Raw genomic sequence first — 18,788 nt, 5'->3', positions numbered from 1 at the left:
ACCTATGTCAGTAACACTGCCTCTTTTGGCTGAGTTTGCATATGTAAGAAAAAACAAAATCAGAAATTCCAACGACCAGAACAAGTAATGGAAAAGAATTTATTGGCTGCAGTGAAGCATATGATGAGAGACACAAGACCAGGAGAAAAGTTGAGAGATTATTCACTTTAAATTATAGTTAATTTGCAGAGCAATAAATGAATCACAGATGGAGATTCATGCCCCAGTGAGATGTGCATAATACATATATTACCAGCTCAGCCAGTCATTTTCATTGAATAGCTTTTCTTCAGCATTTTGATGACTAAAAGCTCTTTAAACTAACAATATCAGCTCTACCTAGCTCTGTATGGCACTTTTCATTATTAGGCTGCAGATCATTTTAGGGGAGAGTTCACTATAGTATCCCTATTTTACACACAGGGAGACCAACATACAGCACGTAGTTGCACAGAGGGGTTGTCAGAGCTTAGCCCGCTAGGAAAGCCAATAGTTAGCAGAACTTTTGACTTCATGCTTGCTGGTGGATCTCGTTGATGGTGGAGGATACCACCTGCCCATTCACGCTGTCATGGACAATTGCTTTGATCTTTCGATTGGTCAGCCCAGCATGTTCTGAAAGAAAAAGAAAGTTTAATTAGACAAGAAGCAATGCTGAGACAAGATGATGCAGGGAAAGCTTCATTTACAGTAATTTACCAGCTACCTCCTCAGCTGATTTATCTTTACATGTTTCCCTTTAAGTCAATGCTTATTATTGCTCTTTGTGAAATGTACTGCCAGAAAGTCACCCTGAGTCTTGTCCAGGTCAGGGCAAATGAATAATACAGCTGCATCCCAGCCAATGCAAATCTGACTTCAGAGCAGATTAACCTAAATGTCTGTAGGTCATGCTCATGCCAGAATATGAGTTTCCAGACATGCAGATCTTCTGTTTGCTCTCAAGCCCTAACACAGTTTTAGTCACCAAATGGAGTCTCTATGCCTCCTCGTATACCATGAAAGCTTTAGTCTTGAGTCTGAGCTTTGGACGACGTGTTTGACTAACAGAGGTCAGTCTGAAGAACACACAGCAGAATGTGCTCTGAAGAGCAGCCCTTCACAAGACCCATGAATCACTGAAATTATTCTCAAATATGGCCTACGCAAGAATTAACTGCCCTGCAAACCTTTCATAGTTTATTCATGGAAGTTTAAAATTATATTGAGTAAAACTTGATTGGAAATTACAATAATTAAAGAGTCACTATAGAGAATGAAATAAGGGACTTTTACCTTTAGCTTTTGATTCAGATTTTCTTGCTATTCTGCAAAGACATTAAACAGAGAAAAAATAATGATTACAATAATTTCAAGAAGTTATTAATCCCTTTCTTCACACTGATTCTAAGGAGACCTCATAGCACTATGAAAAGAGATAAAATAAAATAAAAAAAAAAGAATGGTGCTTTTATACCACAAGAACCTTTCCTCTTCAGTAGTCTCAGGTGCAGATACCCTCACCTGAAACTGTTCCCATGTACATTCATTATTGCTTCTACTGTGGACAGTTGCAATGGTTTCTCATATGTTCTGAGTTGCTCAGTTTGGTCCCATTTTGGCTTCTGACAAATAACCCCGTACTTGGTGCCATACTGTCCTGCCTCCCTGAGATTCTCAGTTATAAAGGCTGCTAATCTTCCTTTTTCTGATTTTGTATAAGACATACTCTGTTTGTAAGATGAAAGAATAAAGAACAGAGAGGCCCAAAGACTTCTGAATGCAGAGATTTCACACAAGGCAGAGATGGGGAAACCAAACAACCCATCAGCGGAGGGGCAGACTGTACAGGTTTTGTATTTGTAACTGTAGATGCCTAACCAAAAAAGATCTAAACTTGTCTCCAGGCTTCTTTTCAATCTAGACATTGTTTTGGAGATTGGAAATTACTATGAATTTTACTGAAATGGGCTTTTTTTTTTCCTATGCTGCAATAGGCATGCTGTGGGAATGTAGGATTATTATTTTTTTTTAATAAAAAGTTATGTTAATTTAGGTGATCCAAATTACATGGGTACAAGTATACTAAGTGGCTCAAGCTTTTTATTATGATCCATCACATTAAAATACCAACCCTTGATGTAGTGTGGAACTCACAAGCTTTGATTAAGCATAAACAAACAAATAAATAACCCAAATATGAGAACTCTCTTCTCATCTATTCCAGTCAGGGCAGCTTTGCCTTACCCGTCCACATTCCCTTCCAGCAGCAGGCGGTAAGTGGAAATTTCCTTCTCCAGGCGGGTTTTGATCCCAAGAAGAACCTTGTATTGGTTATTTTGCTGCTTAATGTCGTGACGAACCTGGCTTAGCTCTTCCTCACATTTGGAGATGATCTGCTGCATGTTTTGAAGAGCAACGGCATAGTAATTCCGAGTGTCAGCCAAGGTGTCTTCCAGCATGTGTTTCTGACAGAGCAGATAATACCAATGCTATGATTATTATTTATGTGGTAGATACAATGCAGAAATGCCAGCAAATTTGGTCTCTGGCTAGAAGATTGCAAAATTAAGACTGTGGTAATTTAAACACTTATGCATTTGCATGACTATTCATGTGAAGACAGCAGAATCATGAAGCTATGTTGTGTGTGCATAATGAGAGGCAAAACCAGTGTAATTTATCCCTGCCATATTCTTTCTGCTCCAAAGCTGGGCTCCTGTAGCTGTTGACTCTTTTATCAGTTTCTGCGTTCACTGTCCAGAATTGCTCCAAAGTCTCCCAGTCATGGGTATGTGATCTTTAACCTGTACAGGAGCTGAGTAATATTTCTGAAGATTCCCCACCAATATTTTTCACAGTCCAAATATTTCATGCATTATAATAGGGGTTGTAAATATGAAATTAGTATTACTATCTGTTTTCTTGGACATTTTTTCTTTTTAGATCATGGAGTCAGCTATCCCATCCCTTCCTTTTCTTCTTCCCATATTTTATTCTAAGGAGAGACATTGATTTTTCACTTCTTGGTGATAGTTGCTGAATCTATTTTGCATATTCTGGCAAAGTCGAACCTGGTCCAAATTCCAATTTCACTGATACTTTAATAACTCAATAAAGTTACGCTAGGCTATGGATTTAAATGAAGAATTGGTTCATGACAATTTCTGAGAATATATGAAGTAACAGTGACCAGCCAGAGCTGTCTACAATAGATACCTTACTCATCTGTGCCTGCAGCTCGATGTCCAGGGACTGTAAAGTGCGTGTTAGATCCTTGATCTCGTTCTCATTGCGCTGTATCTGTTCAGGATTGGGGGTTGCTGCCAGAGACATAGCTACGCTCTGTGGAGCAAAAGCAAGAGAAAAGCTTGCTGATTCTGGGCAGCCATGTACAGCAACAGGGATCTTTGAAATGAGCAGAAAATAGCTGTTACCTGTTCTTTGTACCAACTGTCCAGGCTTTGACGATTCTTTTCAATTATGGCTTCATAATCTTCTCTTATTTCTGCTAGAATCTTGGCTAAGTCTTCAGGAGGTGCTGCATTTACTTTTACATCGACTTTGAAGTCTTGCGATGAGCGATTTGCTTCCATATGCTATTCATATATTAGCAGAGGAAACAAGCAGACTTGTTTATGAAAGTGGAAAGTTCTCATTCCTGTCTTGTCTTCTTCAGTCCCATCCTCTCACAGTACCCAAAATATTTTTTTCATTATGGTAGGTTAATTATACATATTCAGTTAACACTATTTGAAAATTTATATACGGGTAATACTATGACGTGTTTTAAACTAGTGATTTATATCTGCTTCTGTGGCAGAACTGTGCTGGAGAACTCAATAAAAAACAGGTGAGAAGATCTTTTCCTATAATGTTTCTGGAAGATACATACATAATGAAGAAGCGCTGACATTTTTTATTTATTTATCTATTAGAAACCCAAAACCTCTGATGAAAATCTAACAGTAATTTCATCTTTCTTACCCTGGTTATGTAAATATGTTAATATTTATGGACCTATAACTAAGTTTACAGGAGAGCAATGTAAAAGTTCTGTGTAATTGTTAAAGGAATAATTGGATTAAAGCATATAATTACTGTGTAAACAACATAATTACAGGACAAGTCAAGCAGGTACGGTAACATTCCTTTCGGTGTAGCACAATCTTATGTCCTAGGTACCATTTTCAAAAGCACCCAGGCAAAGTAGCATTTCAGGGTATGACATCACGGCCTCCAAAATGCAGATCAACTGGACATCGTGATGTCTCTGCTGGTTGCCCTGCTTCCAAGAACTGATTTGTTATAGCTGTTCAGCAGTATCCTTGGCTATAAGGGGATCAGCCAAACACAGCTTCACCCACTGCTGTGTAACCCTCGTGTTTCTATTCTCTGTTTTAATAATCCACAGATACTGGGTAGGATGTTTGGTTCTGCATTAGGTAATAACTGAAAACAACATCAGATCAAGCAAGATGAAAACAGCATGTTGTCAAGCAGTGCTATTATATATGTGGGAATAAGAGACACCACTGTGGTATAGCTCCGGAATATTTCAGAGCAGCATGTTTTTTGACAATTATTAAGGATTATCTAATTATTGTGCTTAGGATTTTGCAAGAATAAGTAATTTTACTTGACTTCACCAACCATTCTTTTAAATTTTGATCCTGCAAGAATTCAAGGTCTATTTAGTTCAGGTCAGCCTCCTCAAGGTGACCCTGCTTGAGCTGGGGCGGTGGACAAGGTGACCTTCCAACCTCAGCCACTCTCTGCTTCTGTGCTTCTGTGAAATGATATATCCAGAGTTCAGAGAAAAGTCTGTGATGAGTAAAACTCAACAGCAACCAGTAACGTTTCCTATTTACTTGAAGCCTCTGTGTATTTACATCTAAGTATTTCTCAGAACATTTCTGTCGAGTGTGTAGGTTATTATTAGCTATGTATGACAGATGGGTAGGTGACTAGAAAAGAGTGGGAGAAAATACAGCAATTTGTTATCCTTTCTGAAATCCCAAATTAACTGGTAAAGTAGTACACAAACTTTGTGCCTCATACGACTCTCATTGGCTTCTTCAGAAACATGATTATGTTCTGAATCATCAATCCCATTTATAGATTGTGGATCTTACTCAAAGTTAATTACATGGTAGTGAAGATTTGTGTGATAGCATTTTACCAAGTGGAACTTTTTCTACCTCCTCATGGTCTTTCCTCCTGAGGATGTGCTCTTCTCTCAAGCCTTCAATTTCCATTTCCAGATCTGTTGTAACAATGGTCAGGCCGTCGAGCTCCTTACGCAGGTTCTCAACATCCAGCTGCACTCCCTGCCTGCGAGACTTCTCTGCTTCATACCTTTATGAGGAAAAAGAGGATAAAGCATGCTTGTTGAGAACAGACTGTTTCTAGCCTCTTGCATATGAAATATCAGAGAGAAGTAGACTTGATTAAGTCCTCTATGTACAGAACTAGAGACAACAAAAAACGAAGGAAACAAATTCTGTTTCTGAAATATGTTCTTTGAATATTTTTGAATAGTCTTAAAAATAAGATGGATTTCATTACTGCTTTTCTCTCTTCCTCACAACTCCTCCTATATGGTATAAAACAATTGCTCTTTCTTTCATTTTCCTTTTTGCATTTTAGCATTCACCAGGTTGTGAAAGCTTTGAGAATATGATTCTCAATGATTTGCTGATAAGAATATGAAAGCACTATCAACAGTCAATGCTTTCTGTAATTTTTCCAAAATGATAACTTTTCAGTCCTTCAGAAAACATGAAAAATGTCATGGAAGCCTGTTATTGACATCCCTCTCTAACCTCTTGCAGTTTGCCATCTGTAGTGAGCCAAAGTGAGAAAGACACTGCTCTGTGTTCCCTTGGCATATGAAGCCATTTTGCTCCTCAAATCTCTCCCTTTACTTCCTCTTGCAGTTTGCCATCTGTAGTGAGCCAAAGTCAGAAAGACACTGCTCTGTGTTCCCTTGGGCATATGAAGCAATTTCGCTCCTCAAATCTCTCCCTTTATTTTTTGTGGGCGCTATTGGTGTTTCTACATTCAGTCCATCAGACTAGTTCTGTGATTCCAGTCTCTCAAAGCAGTTCCTCTGTTTCCTTGTTATGACACTATCGAATGACAAAGAAAGGCAAGGCAAGGTAAGGCCTACGCTGTTCGGCATCTTTAAGTTTGTTACAATAAGCCCAAAAGCTGAGATTTTTTTTTTAATAGCTGATCATCATCTGTTGAAAATAAGACAAATCTTCATGATTCCTAAGAAGTCTAACTTACAGAAATGTAAATTCCTTTACTTGGCAAAGATCTGCTTGGAAGTTTTCTGTCCAAACATTTTGGCTTTTTGGTTGGTCTGAGAACTACCTTTCAACAACGTACTGAAAAATGAAACTGCGTGCTGGCAGCCAAGGAAGCACTGGCCCATTTACTGTGCCAGAACTTATGAGACTCCAAGGCAGAAGATACTGAAGGACAGGTATTTCCTGCGGAGCCGGACAGAAGAGGTGATAAGTATAGGAAATAGATTTGGGATGGACTGGGGAAGCATAGTGCAGAGAAAGGTTAATTTGTGTTCCCAGATGACAGTTTTAAATGCCTTTTGTCACAAGTATCAAGTGTCTGCTGTAAAACCTGCTCTTCAGGACCTGAAGTAAGTATCATAAACAGAGTGATGCAAGACTATTCAGCAGTCATTTGTGGTTTTTACATCCTTTTTACCCTTTTGGGTTTTTTTTTCTGTTCTACACTGGTTTTATTCATCCAGTATCACCAGAAAACCTCGGTAAAATCAATTTCATACTGGATTATCAAGAAAAAGCAATACTTTGCTTAGTCCTCCTTCAAGCTTAATCAGAAAACCAAATAAGAGCTTACTTGAGCCTGAAGTCTTCAGATGCCATGTTAGCATTATCAATCTGTAAAAGGATACCGGCATTGGTGATCTTGCCATCCTCAATCTGAAAAACAGAGAATCCAACAGGAGACTCAGTGTTGCCATATGGCGATGGTGAATAATCTGTGCTGTTTTAGACTCCCTGCTGCTTGTAGGAAGCATCTAAATAATTGAAGTCCATTGTTAAGGAGAGTACATGAATAAAAGCAGCTTAGTTTCCTGATTCACCTACATGTTTCTGCACCTTTTGTCCATAATCTCACTCTTCTCTGTGTCTTACTTTTCTGGATATGAAGCAGGAAGAGTCATCTTATTCCTCGCCAGGTAGAGGATATGAATATTACACAGTCTTCATGGTATATTACAGCATAACAATCACTGCCTTCCTCTTTTTTTTTGTGAACTGATTTTGATTCTGTTTAGCATTGCTGGAAAAGCAACCCTGGTCATCTTTGGGGCAAATTTCAGTAAGAACCATTAAGCCGTGCCTGAGTACAATCAAAATGCTGGAATTAATCATATGCTAAAAAGCAAGCATGTGCATAATCCCCTTGCTGAATCCGTGTTGTGATGCAGAGGCATAATGATGACGGTCGCAGCGACTCATGAGCAGGACCCCTCATGTCCACCATGTGCTTCAGTCTGGAGTTGCAAGGATTGTCGTTTTGAGAATAACACTTATAGCTGTACTGAATCGCCCAGCAGCATGGAATGGTTAATTCATGGCTCTGATTTTGCTTTGGGATGTTGAAAATTGCCCTAAAATGTGCAGGAGAAAGTGCACTGCATCATTCATTTAGTGTACTCAGCATGCACTGAAAAGACTTGTAAGTCCCTGTTAATATGAAATAGCTTGGAACTATAGGTCTGAATATGAAAAGCTCAGTATTCCATTCAAAATCTGAAAGAATTCTAGCAGGAACTCATACATAATTAGCAGGAACTAATAATTGTGGGACGTCATGTCCTTTCCTGACAAAGAGGAAAGAGAAGCTCGGCTGCAGTTCCAACGGCTGCCTTCACTCAACACTTACATAGCAAAACAAGGTGCATTATGGCTGCACAGAAATCATTAGCCATTTACAGACCTCTCAGCACCTTGAAGTAAAGATTCCCACACCTAAGTGAATCACAGAGACACAAGGAAATGACAAAATTGTCCTGAAGTGTCAAAAGTTTACCTCTCATGGTAAAAAAGGTGCCTGTGGAATGTTTTAACTAATCTGTTAACAGACTGTACATTCTTGAGCAATTAGCAGCACACCTCGGATACTGCCCTGGGACATGATCAAGGCCAGCTGAAGAAGTATAACAATACCCTAAACGTGTTGCTGCCTGGAGTTCATTGTCAGAGAAGAGGCAATTCTTGAATCCATCCTTAGAGAACGGTAAATTTTACTATGGAAAGTAAGGCAGCAATGAGAAAGCAACACGTGAGTTCTTCAACTTTGTGCCACTTCATAATCATGCAACACAGCAACACATTTATATAAACGCTTTACGACTCTTTCTGTGCAATCTGAAAGAACAAAGAATGCAGCAATGGAGTTACCATTGTCAGTGTTTTGCCAACTTCTGCACGACATCAATTGCTATGCCAGTTAGCAGTGCATTTCAAATGTGGACATTTATCTGTCTATAATTATACAGATTTCTTCACTACATCCATCATGAATATGGCTGCACCACTAATATCCATCTGCAAACTTACAGATAACTTAAAGAAGAACTCACACATTATTATATACGAAATACACTCAAATTCCTTCTCAAAACAGATTTTTTTCAAGAAGGCTTCCTGCACTGACTTCTTCCTCAGCGTGTCTTGTGCCTGTTGTCCAAAAGCATTGGTCTTGTCTCCTTACGCTCCTTACAGAGCGTAAATCAGTTTGCTTATTTAGTGGTACAAGACGTTTGAAGGAGACATTTACCTGAAGACCTGGTGCTATTTTACTCTGTATCTGGTTTAGACTGGAGTCAGGCTGGAGCAAGGCAACTTGCTGCTCCATCTGGCATGTTCATCCACAATTCAGGTATCCAGGGAAGGGTGTGGTCCAAAATGTAGGACCCAAATGATTATATGACTCCAAGTTTAGACAGCCAGTACATCATAGACTTTCTGGGTTATTGGATATAGGATGCTAAATGTTGTCTAAATTTCATTTTAGGTGCTAAATTAGCTTCACCTTTTTAATTCATGGTTAATTAATTTAATTATGGTTAATAATTAGATGCTATATTTTCACTCATTTTGCTGGCAGTCATGGTGCTAATTGCAATAATTTATAGGGAAAGTAAAAATTCTGGGTTAAATCACTGAATTGTCACCTGTAAGTAATCCTTCCCAGTATGAGCACCACGTTCCGTACATACTGGCTGAGCCAGCCACTGGTCTAACAGGTGCCTGTCGCCAGCGACAGCTATTCAAGTGGTGACTTTTAAAGGTGTTTTGGGTACAACCTATTCAAAAGTGAGGGCTTTACCCCAATTGGCATTATGGTTTTAGTCTTATTGTCTTCCTAAATCTTTCTGATTTATTAATTCCAAATCAATGTGAACACATTTATATTCTTGATGAACAAGTTTTTATCTCCGGATCGGTTAAACAAAAGCACTCAAGTGATAGTTCTGGAGACAGATGACATTTCTTTATCCTTAAAACAGAAATAGGTGATGACAATTCTGGCTCTCCTTACACACTGCCTGTGGTCGGAGTGCCTCATCTTCTGCCTGGAGGCAGCACTTTTAACAGTGAGCAGGGAGTTTGATTAAATCCCTGGACTCAATCAGCAAAGGTGTGGGATAACACCATTTCCAAACCCTTTTGAAAAAAAATTTCTCAGGCTCTTGAGAATGCCAAGTAACCAATATTCTAAAAAGCGGAGGGAGAACTACAGCATCGCATTTGGAATATCCTTGGGTTTTGCCCCGTATGGCTATGTAAAGTTAATTACACTGATTAGTCACACAGATGGTTACAGTGCTAAGTATGTTCATTATGAATACAGATTAATATTATGCTTAAATTTGAAGACACGTGAGTTTGGGAGATTGAAAGAGTTACTGTTGAACGTTAATATTAACTACTGGCAGGAACCAGAAATTCTCCTTTTAATTATAGTCAAAACATCCACAAGGAATTTGTCACTGCTATTTTCTTAATTACAATGAAGTATTTTTCCATCTGATTACATAAGCTCATTGGACCCAAAACTCCTGTAGTTTCATTGTCTGCTACCACAGGAATCAAAGAAATGAAATGCAACAGTATGTCTGAAGAGAGCATGCATGAAAGAAGGCAGTCTCTTCAGTTTGCCTGCTTTGTAATTTGCTTGAGTACATGTGCAGTCAAAAAGACCAAATTCTGCCAGACATAGTTACTCAAACCACAGTTTCATGTACAGAAGCGAACGCTTGGCAGCAGACAGATCTCTTTATACTACCAGTCCTTGCAGAATCCTCCTTGTCTCCTTCCAGCCTTTCTTTCTTGTACCCCGTTCTCCTCCTTGCGAACACAAAGAATGTTTATGCCCAGGTCCTGTGACCACTTTCATTAGTATTTCTAACATTTAAAAGGTTTTATTTAACTTTCTTTAAAGGAAAGCCATCAGCACAAAGGATTACCCAGGTTCCTTAAAAGAGCATAGAATGACATAGTCACTTATAGCTCTGACTTACCTGTCTTTGCATGTCAGTGACGTTTTGCTCGTATTGGTTGAAGTCATGCCTCTTTCCGTGAGACTTTGTCTTGTGCCACTCTAGGATGCAGCTTTCCAGCTGAGCGTTAGCTGCTTCTAAGGAACGGACCTTGTCCAGATAGGCAGCCAAACGGTCATTCAGGTTTTGCATAGTCTGTTTTTCATTCCCCCCCAGGAAGATGCTTTCCCCATGGTGCTCGCCGAAGCCTCCCCAAGGTGCCCCTCCTCCAGTAGCCAGCCAGAGGGGTCTGGCGGAGCAGAAGGAGGTATGTGTGCTGCTGGCACCACCATCTGCACTTGAAGGTCTGTAAGAAGTTCCTTGCTGGGCCAAACCACACCCTGCACTACCCCTGAGGGACCCAGAAAAAATTTGAAAAGGGCCTTGGCTGGTACTCATGTTTAGCTCTGTTGTGAATCTAACCCAATGTTTGACTGACTAGCACTGAGCGGCTTCGTAGCCTTCCCTAAGCAGCTTTATGCCTTTTCCTGTGGGAGTTTCCCTTCGATGAATGACTACAGCAACAAGATTGTGTCATCATGAAACGTGCTTCCTCTTGGTCAATTCTGAAGCATTTATGAGCCTGCACACACTGTTGTTATTTGGATTCACAGCCACACACCAGATTGCTTTCCTTTTGTTTGTGTTGGGTTTTTTTTTTCTTTTTCTTTTCATATTATAATAATGAGGTGTGGCTAAAATCAGTAGGTGTGGAACAGGATCAGTTCTGCCTCAGACTTTTTTTCTAACCCTGTAGTTAGTATGTTATGTTTTCCTGCTTGTGAGGGGAAGAGTATCATCCATTACAGAATAAATGCTGGGGCAGGGGGAGGTCTCTCAAGATACTTTCTTTCTGTTGTAATTCACAGGCTTTAGAATTACAGCAGTCTGTGAATCCTGAAACGCAGCATGTCCTATCAAGCTGTCAGTAACGTAGGGACAGCTTCAGCCTGTGAGAGACATGAGGCTTTAATGAAGTTAGCCAACCTCTGTCATTGGACTAAAACTCCAGTCCAAAGTGAGTAAGGCTCAGCTATTCCCTTCAGCTGCCCATTTCCAGTTGAAATACATGAGGATTAGGTACTTAACGATCTTTTCTAGTGATTTTTTTCATTATTTGAGGTGCAGTCATATTTCAGTAGCCTTGTTGAAATAGATAGTAATGCAGGAATTTCTTGCTCTTACTAGTATTAATACTATTAAGGTATTTATCTGTTTAGCTCTAGAAAATATTTAGAATATGACTTTGTAACAACACTTGAAAAATTCAAGTGAGTATTTAAAGCTACCAGCCCTAAAAAATGACCTGGCAATCATGCAAAAATAGTCTTTCTCAAAAGTTTCAGTAACCTTCTATTGAACTTCTTTCATCTAATTCAGAACGGGCAAGTCTGGCTTCTAGCAAGATTTTCTTACTCCTCACACTGATAAGTCAGTGGTAAATTGTGAAGCGTTCCCATGGCAACGGCTGGGGTTGTTGGGTTTACCTTGCCTTTCAGAGTAGTTCTAGACTGCGACTGAGGGATAGGATAGAGGAAGCAGCTTTGGGAAGAGGTGGAAAGCTGAGTGGGCATGGGTGCTCTCAGAAATGATGCGTCCATTTTCCCTCACAGCAGCTGAAGGCTCAGCTCTTTAACAAGATTTTCCTTAGCACTGTTACTCATTCTGAGTGGTGGGGTCGGAGAGACTGCACAAACCAGAATTACACTATCCTGGAAGAAACCTGAAGGAATCTTTTTTTTTTTCTCTGTTTGTGTCATTTGAAATTTTTCAGTAATGAAGAATTGCTGCACTTCATCCTTTCCTGGGATGCCTCCCAGGCCTCCTTTTCTGACTAGGGCAGGTTTTGAGCTCCTCCTTGTGGCTCTGTGTCAGCTCTACTCAGCACCTGTTGATTTTCTTTTTACATTTCCATTGAGTACATATTCCTTCTTATTCCTCATACACTTCATTGGATCAAAATGCTAACATTTTTAATTGTTTGGGGAAATTAATCACTGAAGATAGCGTTTTCCAAAAAGTACAAGATATGGCTATGACAAAATAGTCTGATAACAGCTACTATTAATAGCTACGGTTTGGTATCCACCCTGCTGCTTGAGAGTGAGAAGAGCTTGAAGCACCAGATAAAAAATGAAGGCCTAACTTAAAAAACCCCAAATTCTAATAGAACCAACGATATCCTGCTGTTCAGTTCATCTCACCGGAGATTAATTTCAGCTTGAATTTTCTAGCCTGGCAGTTCAGCAAGCTAATGTTCTGTGAAATATTACATTAAAACATAGATACATACATATATATACATACATAATATTGCATGAAATGAAATGAATCCTTTGTTTCATGTGAAATTACTGAGTGAGATTCACAGCATGGCTGGCAGTGAGGCTGACTCTGTGAGACAGAATAGCCTCTGTCTAACTCCCTGATAGTTTCACACAATATGATAAATAAAATAATAAAACAGAATTGTATTTTTTCTGGCAAGTAGTACAAAAGGAAGGTGACCTGGCACATAGGAAGAGTTTCCTCTGAAGCTCAACCTTTTCGAACTGGAAAAGATGCCACATAGTTTTCATCGACACATCTTGAGGATCAATGGAAAAGACCAAAAAACTTACTTCAAAACCAGACACAGCTCTCTGGCTGGCTGGCACTGTGGAATTGGTTTTAGTCGACTACTGAATCCACAGAGTACAGAATGAAAGCCATGATCCGAGTAAGAAAATAAAACGTTGTCAGCAGATGGCACCATTAGACAGTGGCTGCTCTTTGTTTCATCCAAACTGCTCTCTGTGAGCTGGGGAGCTGTGAGGCAGGGCCAAGCTAGCCAGAACTGAGGAGTGTGTAGTCCCAAGTTGCTTTATTTGGGAATTGTACTTGTTTTACTGAATTGGAACATGAAAAGCAAACTGAACTGAATTGACAGGCTGCAGTTTAAGTATAGGCAGAATATTTTGACACCTACATTTTACAGGTAAATATTCTGCAACCATCACTTGCTGATTCAATTCCTCCATCTGAAATACAAACAGATACGCCTTTGGCTCTGGGATTTCTCTCTCTTGCTGTCTGAGCGCTACATATAGTAGTCACCTGATTTCTGGATCAGGCAAAAATATCATTTGTACTGTTCGATTTTTCTTTTCTGGTAGATTGTGATGTTACTTTGCTGAAGTTTGCAAGAACCTTTTCTCAGTTCTTTCCGGTGAGAATACCAGCAGTGTGTATGATTCTTAGCAGCGGTACACCAATGACCCTGCAGCCTCGTTCGTGGCTGAACTGTGGGGCTGGTGCCAGCAGGGTAGATATCTTTTTTTAAATGTCAGAAAGTAGAAGACAGAAAAATAGTGGCTCTAAGGAGGTTGGAATGAAAATAAAATACATAATTCCATAAATTATATCATTTTTGTAGATATTATTATGTGGATTGAAATAACCAGCGATGAGGCTAACAACAAACTTTCCAAACAGGTTATGTTAGCAAAATACAGTATTTATGTAAATGTTTATATGCTTCTGACATTGGGATTTACTAGCCTCTGAAATTTTTATAAGCATTTCTCTTCAGTTACACTAGAGTAGATTTGCAGGCTAACCCACTGCTGAGGAAAGGCAGTGTTGCTAATGCAGCAGCTACAGTAATGATACAGGCTGGTGACTTTCTTCCTTATGTATGAAAAGCAAAATAGTCACAGCAGACTCTGCTTGAACAGTTCATTTCACCTGGACCTTGCCTAGTGCTTCCTTGAGAGCTAAGGGAATTTGCCTTTTTGCTGAAGGAAGTGCAAGAACATATATGTGTATATATATATATATGGAAAAATATTTCTTTTTTCAGAGGTGCATTTTATTCGTGCATGAATTGTAGTTATGTTGTGCACTTTGAATTCAGACCAAAGAGCTTAAAGATGTTTTGCATTGTCTTCTCAGTTTCTTACAGCTATTAGCTTCAGATTCCTGGGAGAATCTAATTGCACTTTAGATCTGTCTGATCATCATCATCTTTATTATTATTATTATTATTAAAGTTATTATTGTTATTGTTGTTATCCACTGAGCATCTCTTGTTTTGGGTTACAGGAAGCACTGCGTTAGGGAGGTTGTATGGTCGTGTGCATGTCAATGCCGTGCTGACTTCAAAAAAACAACATTAGACTAGACGTATTGGCACAAGCAGAACAGAAACTTTATTATGTAGGTTCTTCTGTAAGGAAACTGTATAGCTACTGACAGAAAACCAGCTTGTCATCTCTGACCCATAGAGCCAAACGATCATGTAGACAGGGAGAGCAAATTGAAGGAAAGACACAAAGCTGTTGCACATTCTTGGGTTACATTCTTGTGATTTGGCGAAAGTAAAAGGATATTTCTCTTAGCATTAGCCAATGTGTAGGCTGCACTGGTTTGATATGGTGTCGTACGCAGGAAGGGATTCAGTATTTCTTTACTGGAATCTCCTTTCACGAGTAGAAGCAGATTTTCCATCATCTTCTATGCCCACGCGAATTCTTCCACTGCTCAGAGCTGTGAGAAAAAAAAAATCAACTGGGGTGGGAGGGGAAAATGCACTTTTAACACACTGACGAGCTGTGCAATGGGGTTTTTTGTTTGTTTCCTCACAAAATCTTTTTCACATATCGAGGGGGGAACTGCCTTTACACCTTATCTTCTCTCCCTACTGGTCCACATCCAGTAAATCTTAAAAGTGCACATCACATGTCAGATTTGGATATATCTTGTATGTTGTGTGAATCAGCAGAGGAACTGAGGAATCTAATATGTGGGAGATTTTCATATTTTAGAATCCCACAGAGAGTTCATGCAATCATTTTGGAAAGCTACTGGTTTCAAAAGTGCACATAAAATAAGATAAAGTATTATATTGTTGTCTCTAAATGATAAAGAATGTGTTCATTGCGGAGAGAATGTAATCTATGTTAGGAAGAAACCTAAGCAAAAAAGATAGATTTATTTAATCCTATTCTGTCAATTCATTTCAGCCTCTCTTTAAATCAAAATTTTTCTTACCATCCTTAGGGTTCACTCCCGACAACCTGTAGAAAAGAAGAAATATTTGATTAATGACCATCACTGACCCTGCCCACTGAACCCATTGATCCATTCAGGAACCACTGCGTGTGAATGGCCATGATTTTGCACTGATCTCTCAATGGGTTGTGTCTTAGTGCATTCTTATTAGTGTTACCCTTAAGGTGCTTTCTGCTCTGAAAGCCACTCCTATGTACTCGACAGGAAATAAGAACAGCAGTCAGAACAGTTCCTGGTCATGATATGTCTCTCTATACTTCTCCTCTTCTTAAAATGTCGTAATCTAGAAACAATGTAAGGAGCTGATTCCTCCTCAGAACTCGAAAGTATTTCTATGTGTAGATCAGATATGAGAAATGGGCACTAAAATGTACTTTTTACTAAAGTAAGCTGTGGTATGTGCCGAGTTCTTTTCTAGTTGGGAGTACTAGTGTATGATGATGAATATTTTCATCGCTAGTGTAGAAAACTGAGAGCTAAAGAAATAATGAGAACAGGTTTTTATAGGCTATTTCAGACTCAAGGCTATTATTCCAGTGCAACAAGAGGATTATGTAAGACATACATTTGGTGCCTGGTGCCTTCTGTAATTCATCGTAGTCAAAATGGTTACATTTATATTTTCAAAACATCAGCACAATTGATCTGGAGATGTAGCTTGCGTTATAGCAATGCCTGGGATTGCGCTGGGCATCTGTTTTGCCAGTGCTCAAAAGGCTGCATATGCAGTGAATGTAATTTAGTAATCTGGAGTCAGTTTAGCGACCACAAATTACAGCTTTACAACGTGCCGTGTTATTAACCTTATCTAATCATCATAGGATTTGTATATAGTAACATACTGAGAGTCCTGGCCCTCCAGCAACTGGCGGTACGTGGCGATTTCTTGCTCCAGGCGACTTTTGATGTCCATGAGCATTCTGTACTCCTGGTTCTGACGCTCCATGTCGCATCGAAGTTCACTCAATTGCTCCTCGACGCTGGTGATGAGGGCCTGAATCTGTGCCAGCTGTGCGCAGTACCGTCCTTCTGTATCTCGCAAGTTGGCTTCCAGTCCAGCTTTCTAAAGCAGAATAAAGTTAGAATAGGTTAGCATGCAGATTTGTCCCACAGAGGGGGAGTCTAGGGAGAGGCAAGATAGAGAGGGAGAAGGGGAGAGTGTACGAGTAGTGACTTGTGATGTGCTTGGGACAGCCCCGTACCATGCTGAGCTGCGACTGGAGCTCGATCTCCAGGCCCTGGACCGTGCGTCTCAGTTCTGTGATCTCCGTTTTGCTGCTCTGTATCTCTTGTGTATGGGTGGCTACTTCACGGTTCAGCTCATCAGTCTGAAAGAAAAACACAGCTGTAAAATCACATACATATTCTGTAAAAAAAATTTCAATTATTTTGAGAAAGGGAGGGCCCATCCCATCTGCTGGGGCAGTAATAATGAGGCAATGCATCAGTTTGCTGTTTATTGGCGTAAATATACCTGAGTGAAGAACCAAGCCTCAGCATCTTTACGGTTCTTCTCAGCCAGAGCTTCATACTGTTCCCTCATCTCAGAGAGAATTCTGGTCAGGTCGATGCCAGGAGCCGCATCCATTTCCACGGTGACTGTTCCACTTAGCTGGTTTGAATACTCTTTCATTTCCTGCATGGACAGAAGCCAGAGGACACAAAAAAGATTAGGCTCTCTCTTCTCATCTACTTTCTGCCAACAGCAATCCAGTATGCAGTACTTTTATTATCCAGTATCATAGGTGGAGCACACATAAAAATGTTTAACGTATTTTCTCTCTCATGGCACATGTTTTTCTCCTCTCTGTATACTCACACAACAGACACATATTTTCATGTAACTTAAATGTATGTTTCTTTTACTCAGCTTAACTATCTCAGTGACCTGTCACGTGCTTATGAATGTCAGACTGAAACCAATAGGTCTGAACAGTTTGGAATCAGAGAAATGCTTCTCAGGACACACTTTGGATTCTTTTAGTATCACAGTTTTCTTCTTATTCAGCTGTAATGTTGTCATTCTGGGTTTTTTTGTTGGATTTCCCCCTCCCCAGCCGAGAGGCATAAATTCCAAAGGGAAGTAATTTCCTCTCTGCACTGTTACAGACTCTCACCTCCTCGTGGTTTTTCTTGAGGTAGGCCAGCTCCTCCTTCAGGGTTTCAATCTGCATCTCCAGGTCAGCTCTGGACAGAGTCAGCTCATCCAGGACTCTGCGCAGGCCGTTGATGTCGGACTCCACGCTCTGGCGCAGGAACAACTCGTTCTCATATCTGCAGTTTAAAAAAGAAACAAGCACTGGAATGTGTACGAGTTTGTCTTCAGTAGAGCTGTAAAACTAGGAAATTTTATATTGAATGTAGGAGGGACAGTGGGCTATAAATGAAAACATATATGTGGAAAAGAAGTGTAAAGCGAGTAAAGATCTTTTTTTCCAACATCCTACTATGACATAGGAAGGTACATGCATTGCCATCTGAGTTTATTCTTGAGGAGTACATGGCATTTCACTTTGCAGAACCTCATAATGATTATCAGCATCAATAGCAAAGTTGTCACACAGGACAGTCCCTTTGCAGTGTCCTCTCAAAAGAAAAGCACAGATTGCCCAGTTCTGCCTAGGACACCAGAGGAGAGAACATAAACCTGCAGGGCCATCGCTGCAAGACAAACCAGTTGCGCAAGTATCTTTATCATCCTTCCCGCAGTGTCTGATGTACTGCTGAGTCCATGAGCTGAATAAGCCCCAAATGACTCTTTGTCTTTTCTAAATTTCAGACTCTTTGAGAAAGAACTACTGCAACCAAACAGCGATCTCTTCATGCCACTCTGTTCCTTTTAAGTGAAAATCCCAACCCATTCCTGTCTTCTTTTCCACTGTGATTTAGGCTAGTAAAACTAGTTAAGAGCATCACTAAAAAATTAAGACATGAACTATAATTTATTATGTAAACAGCTCAGTGATCTGGATACTGTGTTCTATCAGGTTGATATTCCAAACTGACCCTTCATCACATTGATTCAGTTTGCCAGGGTTTTTTCATCAGAAGTTGTCAAGGGAAAGTGCCTATCCATGCTTTTGGAATGTGTCCTTGAGTGACTGAAGAACTTTATTTTCTAGCTAAAAAGTAATACTAACCTTCAGAAAAC

At 39.8% G+C, this 18,788-nt stretch overlaps 2 protein-coding genes across 2 annotated transcripts in view; both read right to left on the bottom strand.

The window, feature by feature from the left end:
* Positions 1-511: 511 nt before the first annotated feature.
* KRT23 (keratin 23) lies at positions 512-10,984 on the bottom strand. Its single transcript, XM_009645487.2, has 8 exons — positions 10,568-10,984; positions 6,871-6,953; positions 5,181-5,337; positions 3,417-3,578; positions 3,199-3,324; positions 2,227-2,447; positions 1,276-1,307; positions 512-615 (listed from the first exon to the last, which is right to left on the bottom strand). Exons 1-8 carry the CDS (start codon positions 10,982-10,984, stop codon positions 512-514), a joined length of 1,302 nt encoding a protein of 433 aa, XP_009643782.2.
* Positions 10,985-15,032: 4,048 nt separating this feature from the next.
* The window catches only part of LOC104132226 (keratin, type I cytoskeletal 15), a 5,474-nt gene continuing 1,718 nt past the window's right edge, over positions 15,033-18,788 (bottom strand). Inside the window, exons 4-9 of the mRNA XM_035900911.1 lie at positions 17,755-17,911; positions 17,112-17,273; positions 16,840-16,965; positions 16,480-16,700; positions 15,617-15,642; positions 15,033-15,112 (exon numbers count right to left, since the gene is read on the bottom strand). Coding sequence (XP_035756804.1) covers positions 15,033-15,112; positions 15,617-15,642; positions 16,480-16,700; positions 16,840-16,965; positions 17,112-17,273; positions 17,755-17,911 — 772 coding nt within the window. The remainder of the gene's footprint in view (positions 15,113-15,616; positions 15,643-16,479; positions 16,701-16,839; positions 16,966-17,111; positions 17,274-17,754; positions 17,912-18,788) is intronic.

This window comes from Egretta garzetta, unplaced genomic scaffold, assembly GCF_000687185.1.
Source record: "Egretta garzetta isolate BGI_Z169 unplaced genomic scaffold, ASM68718v1 scaffold618, whole genome shotgun sequence".
Classification (NCBI taxonomy): Eukaryota; Metazoa; Chordata; class Aves; order Pelecaniformes; family Ardeidae; genus Egretta; species Egretta garzetta.
This window is presented reverse-complemented; position numbering and strand designations above follow the sequence as displayed.

Coding starts and splice junctions, on each gene's coding strand:
- KRT23 (XM_009645487.2), bottom strand. CDS start 10,984: ATGAGTACCAGCCAAGGCCCTTTTCAAATTTTTTCTGGGTCCCTCAGG. Junction 5,338..6,870: donor TCTGAAGACTTCAGGCTCAA/GTAAGCTCTTAT, acceptor TTCCTCATAAAG/GTATGAAGCAGAGAAGTCTC. Junction 1,308..2,226: donor CTGGAAGGGAATGTGGACGG/GTAAGGCAAAGC, acceptor ATGTCTTTGCAG/AATAGCAAGAAAATCTGAAT.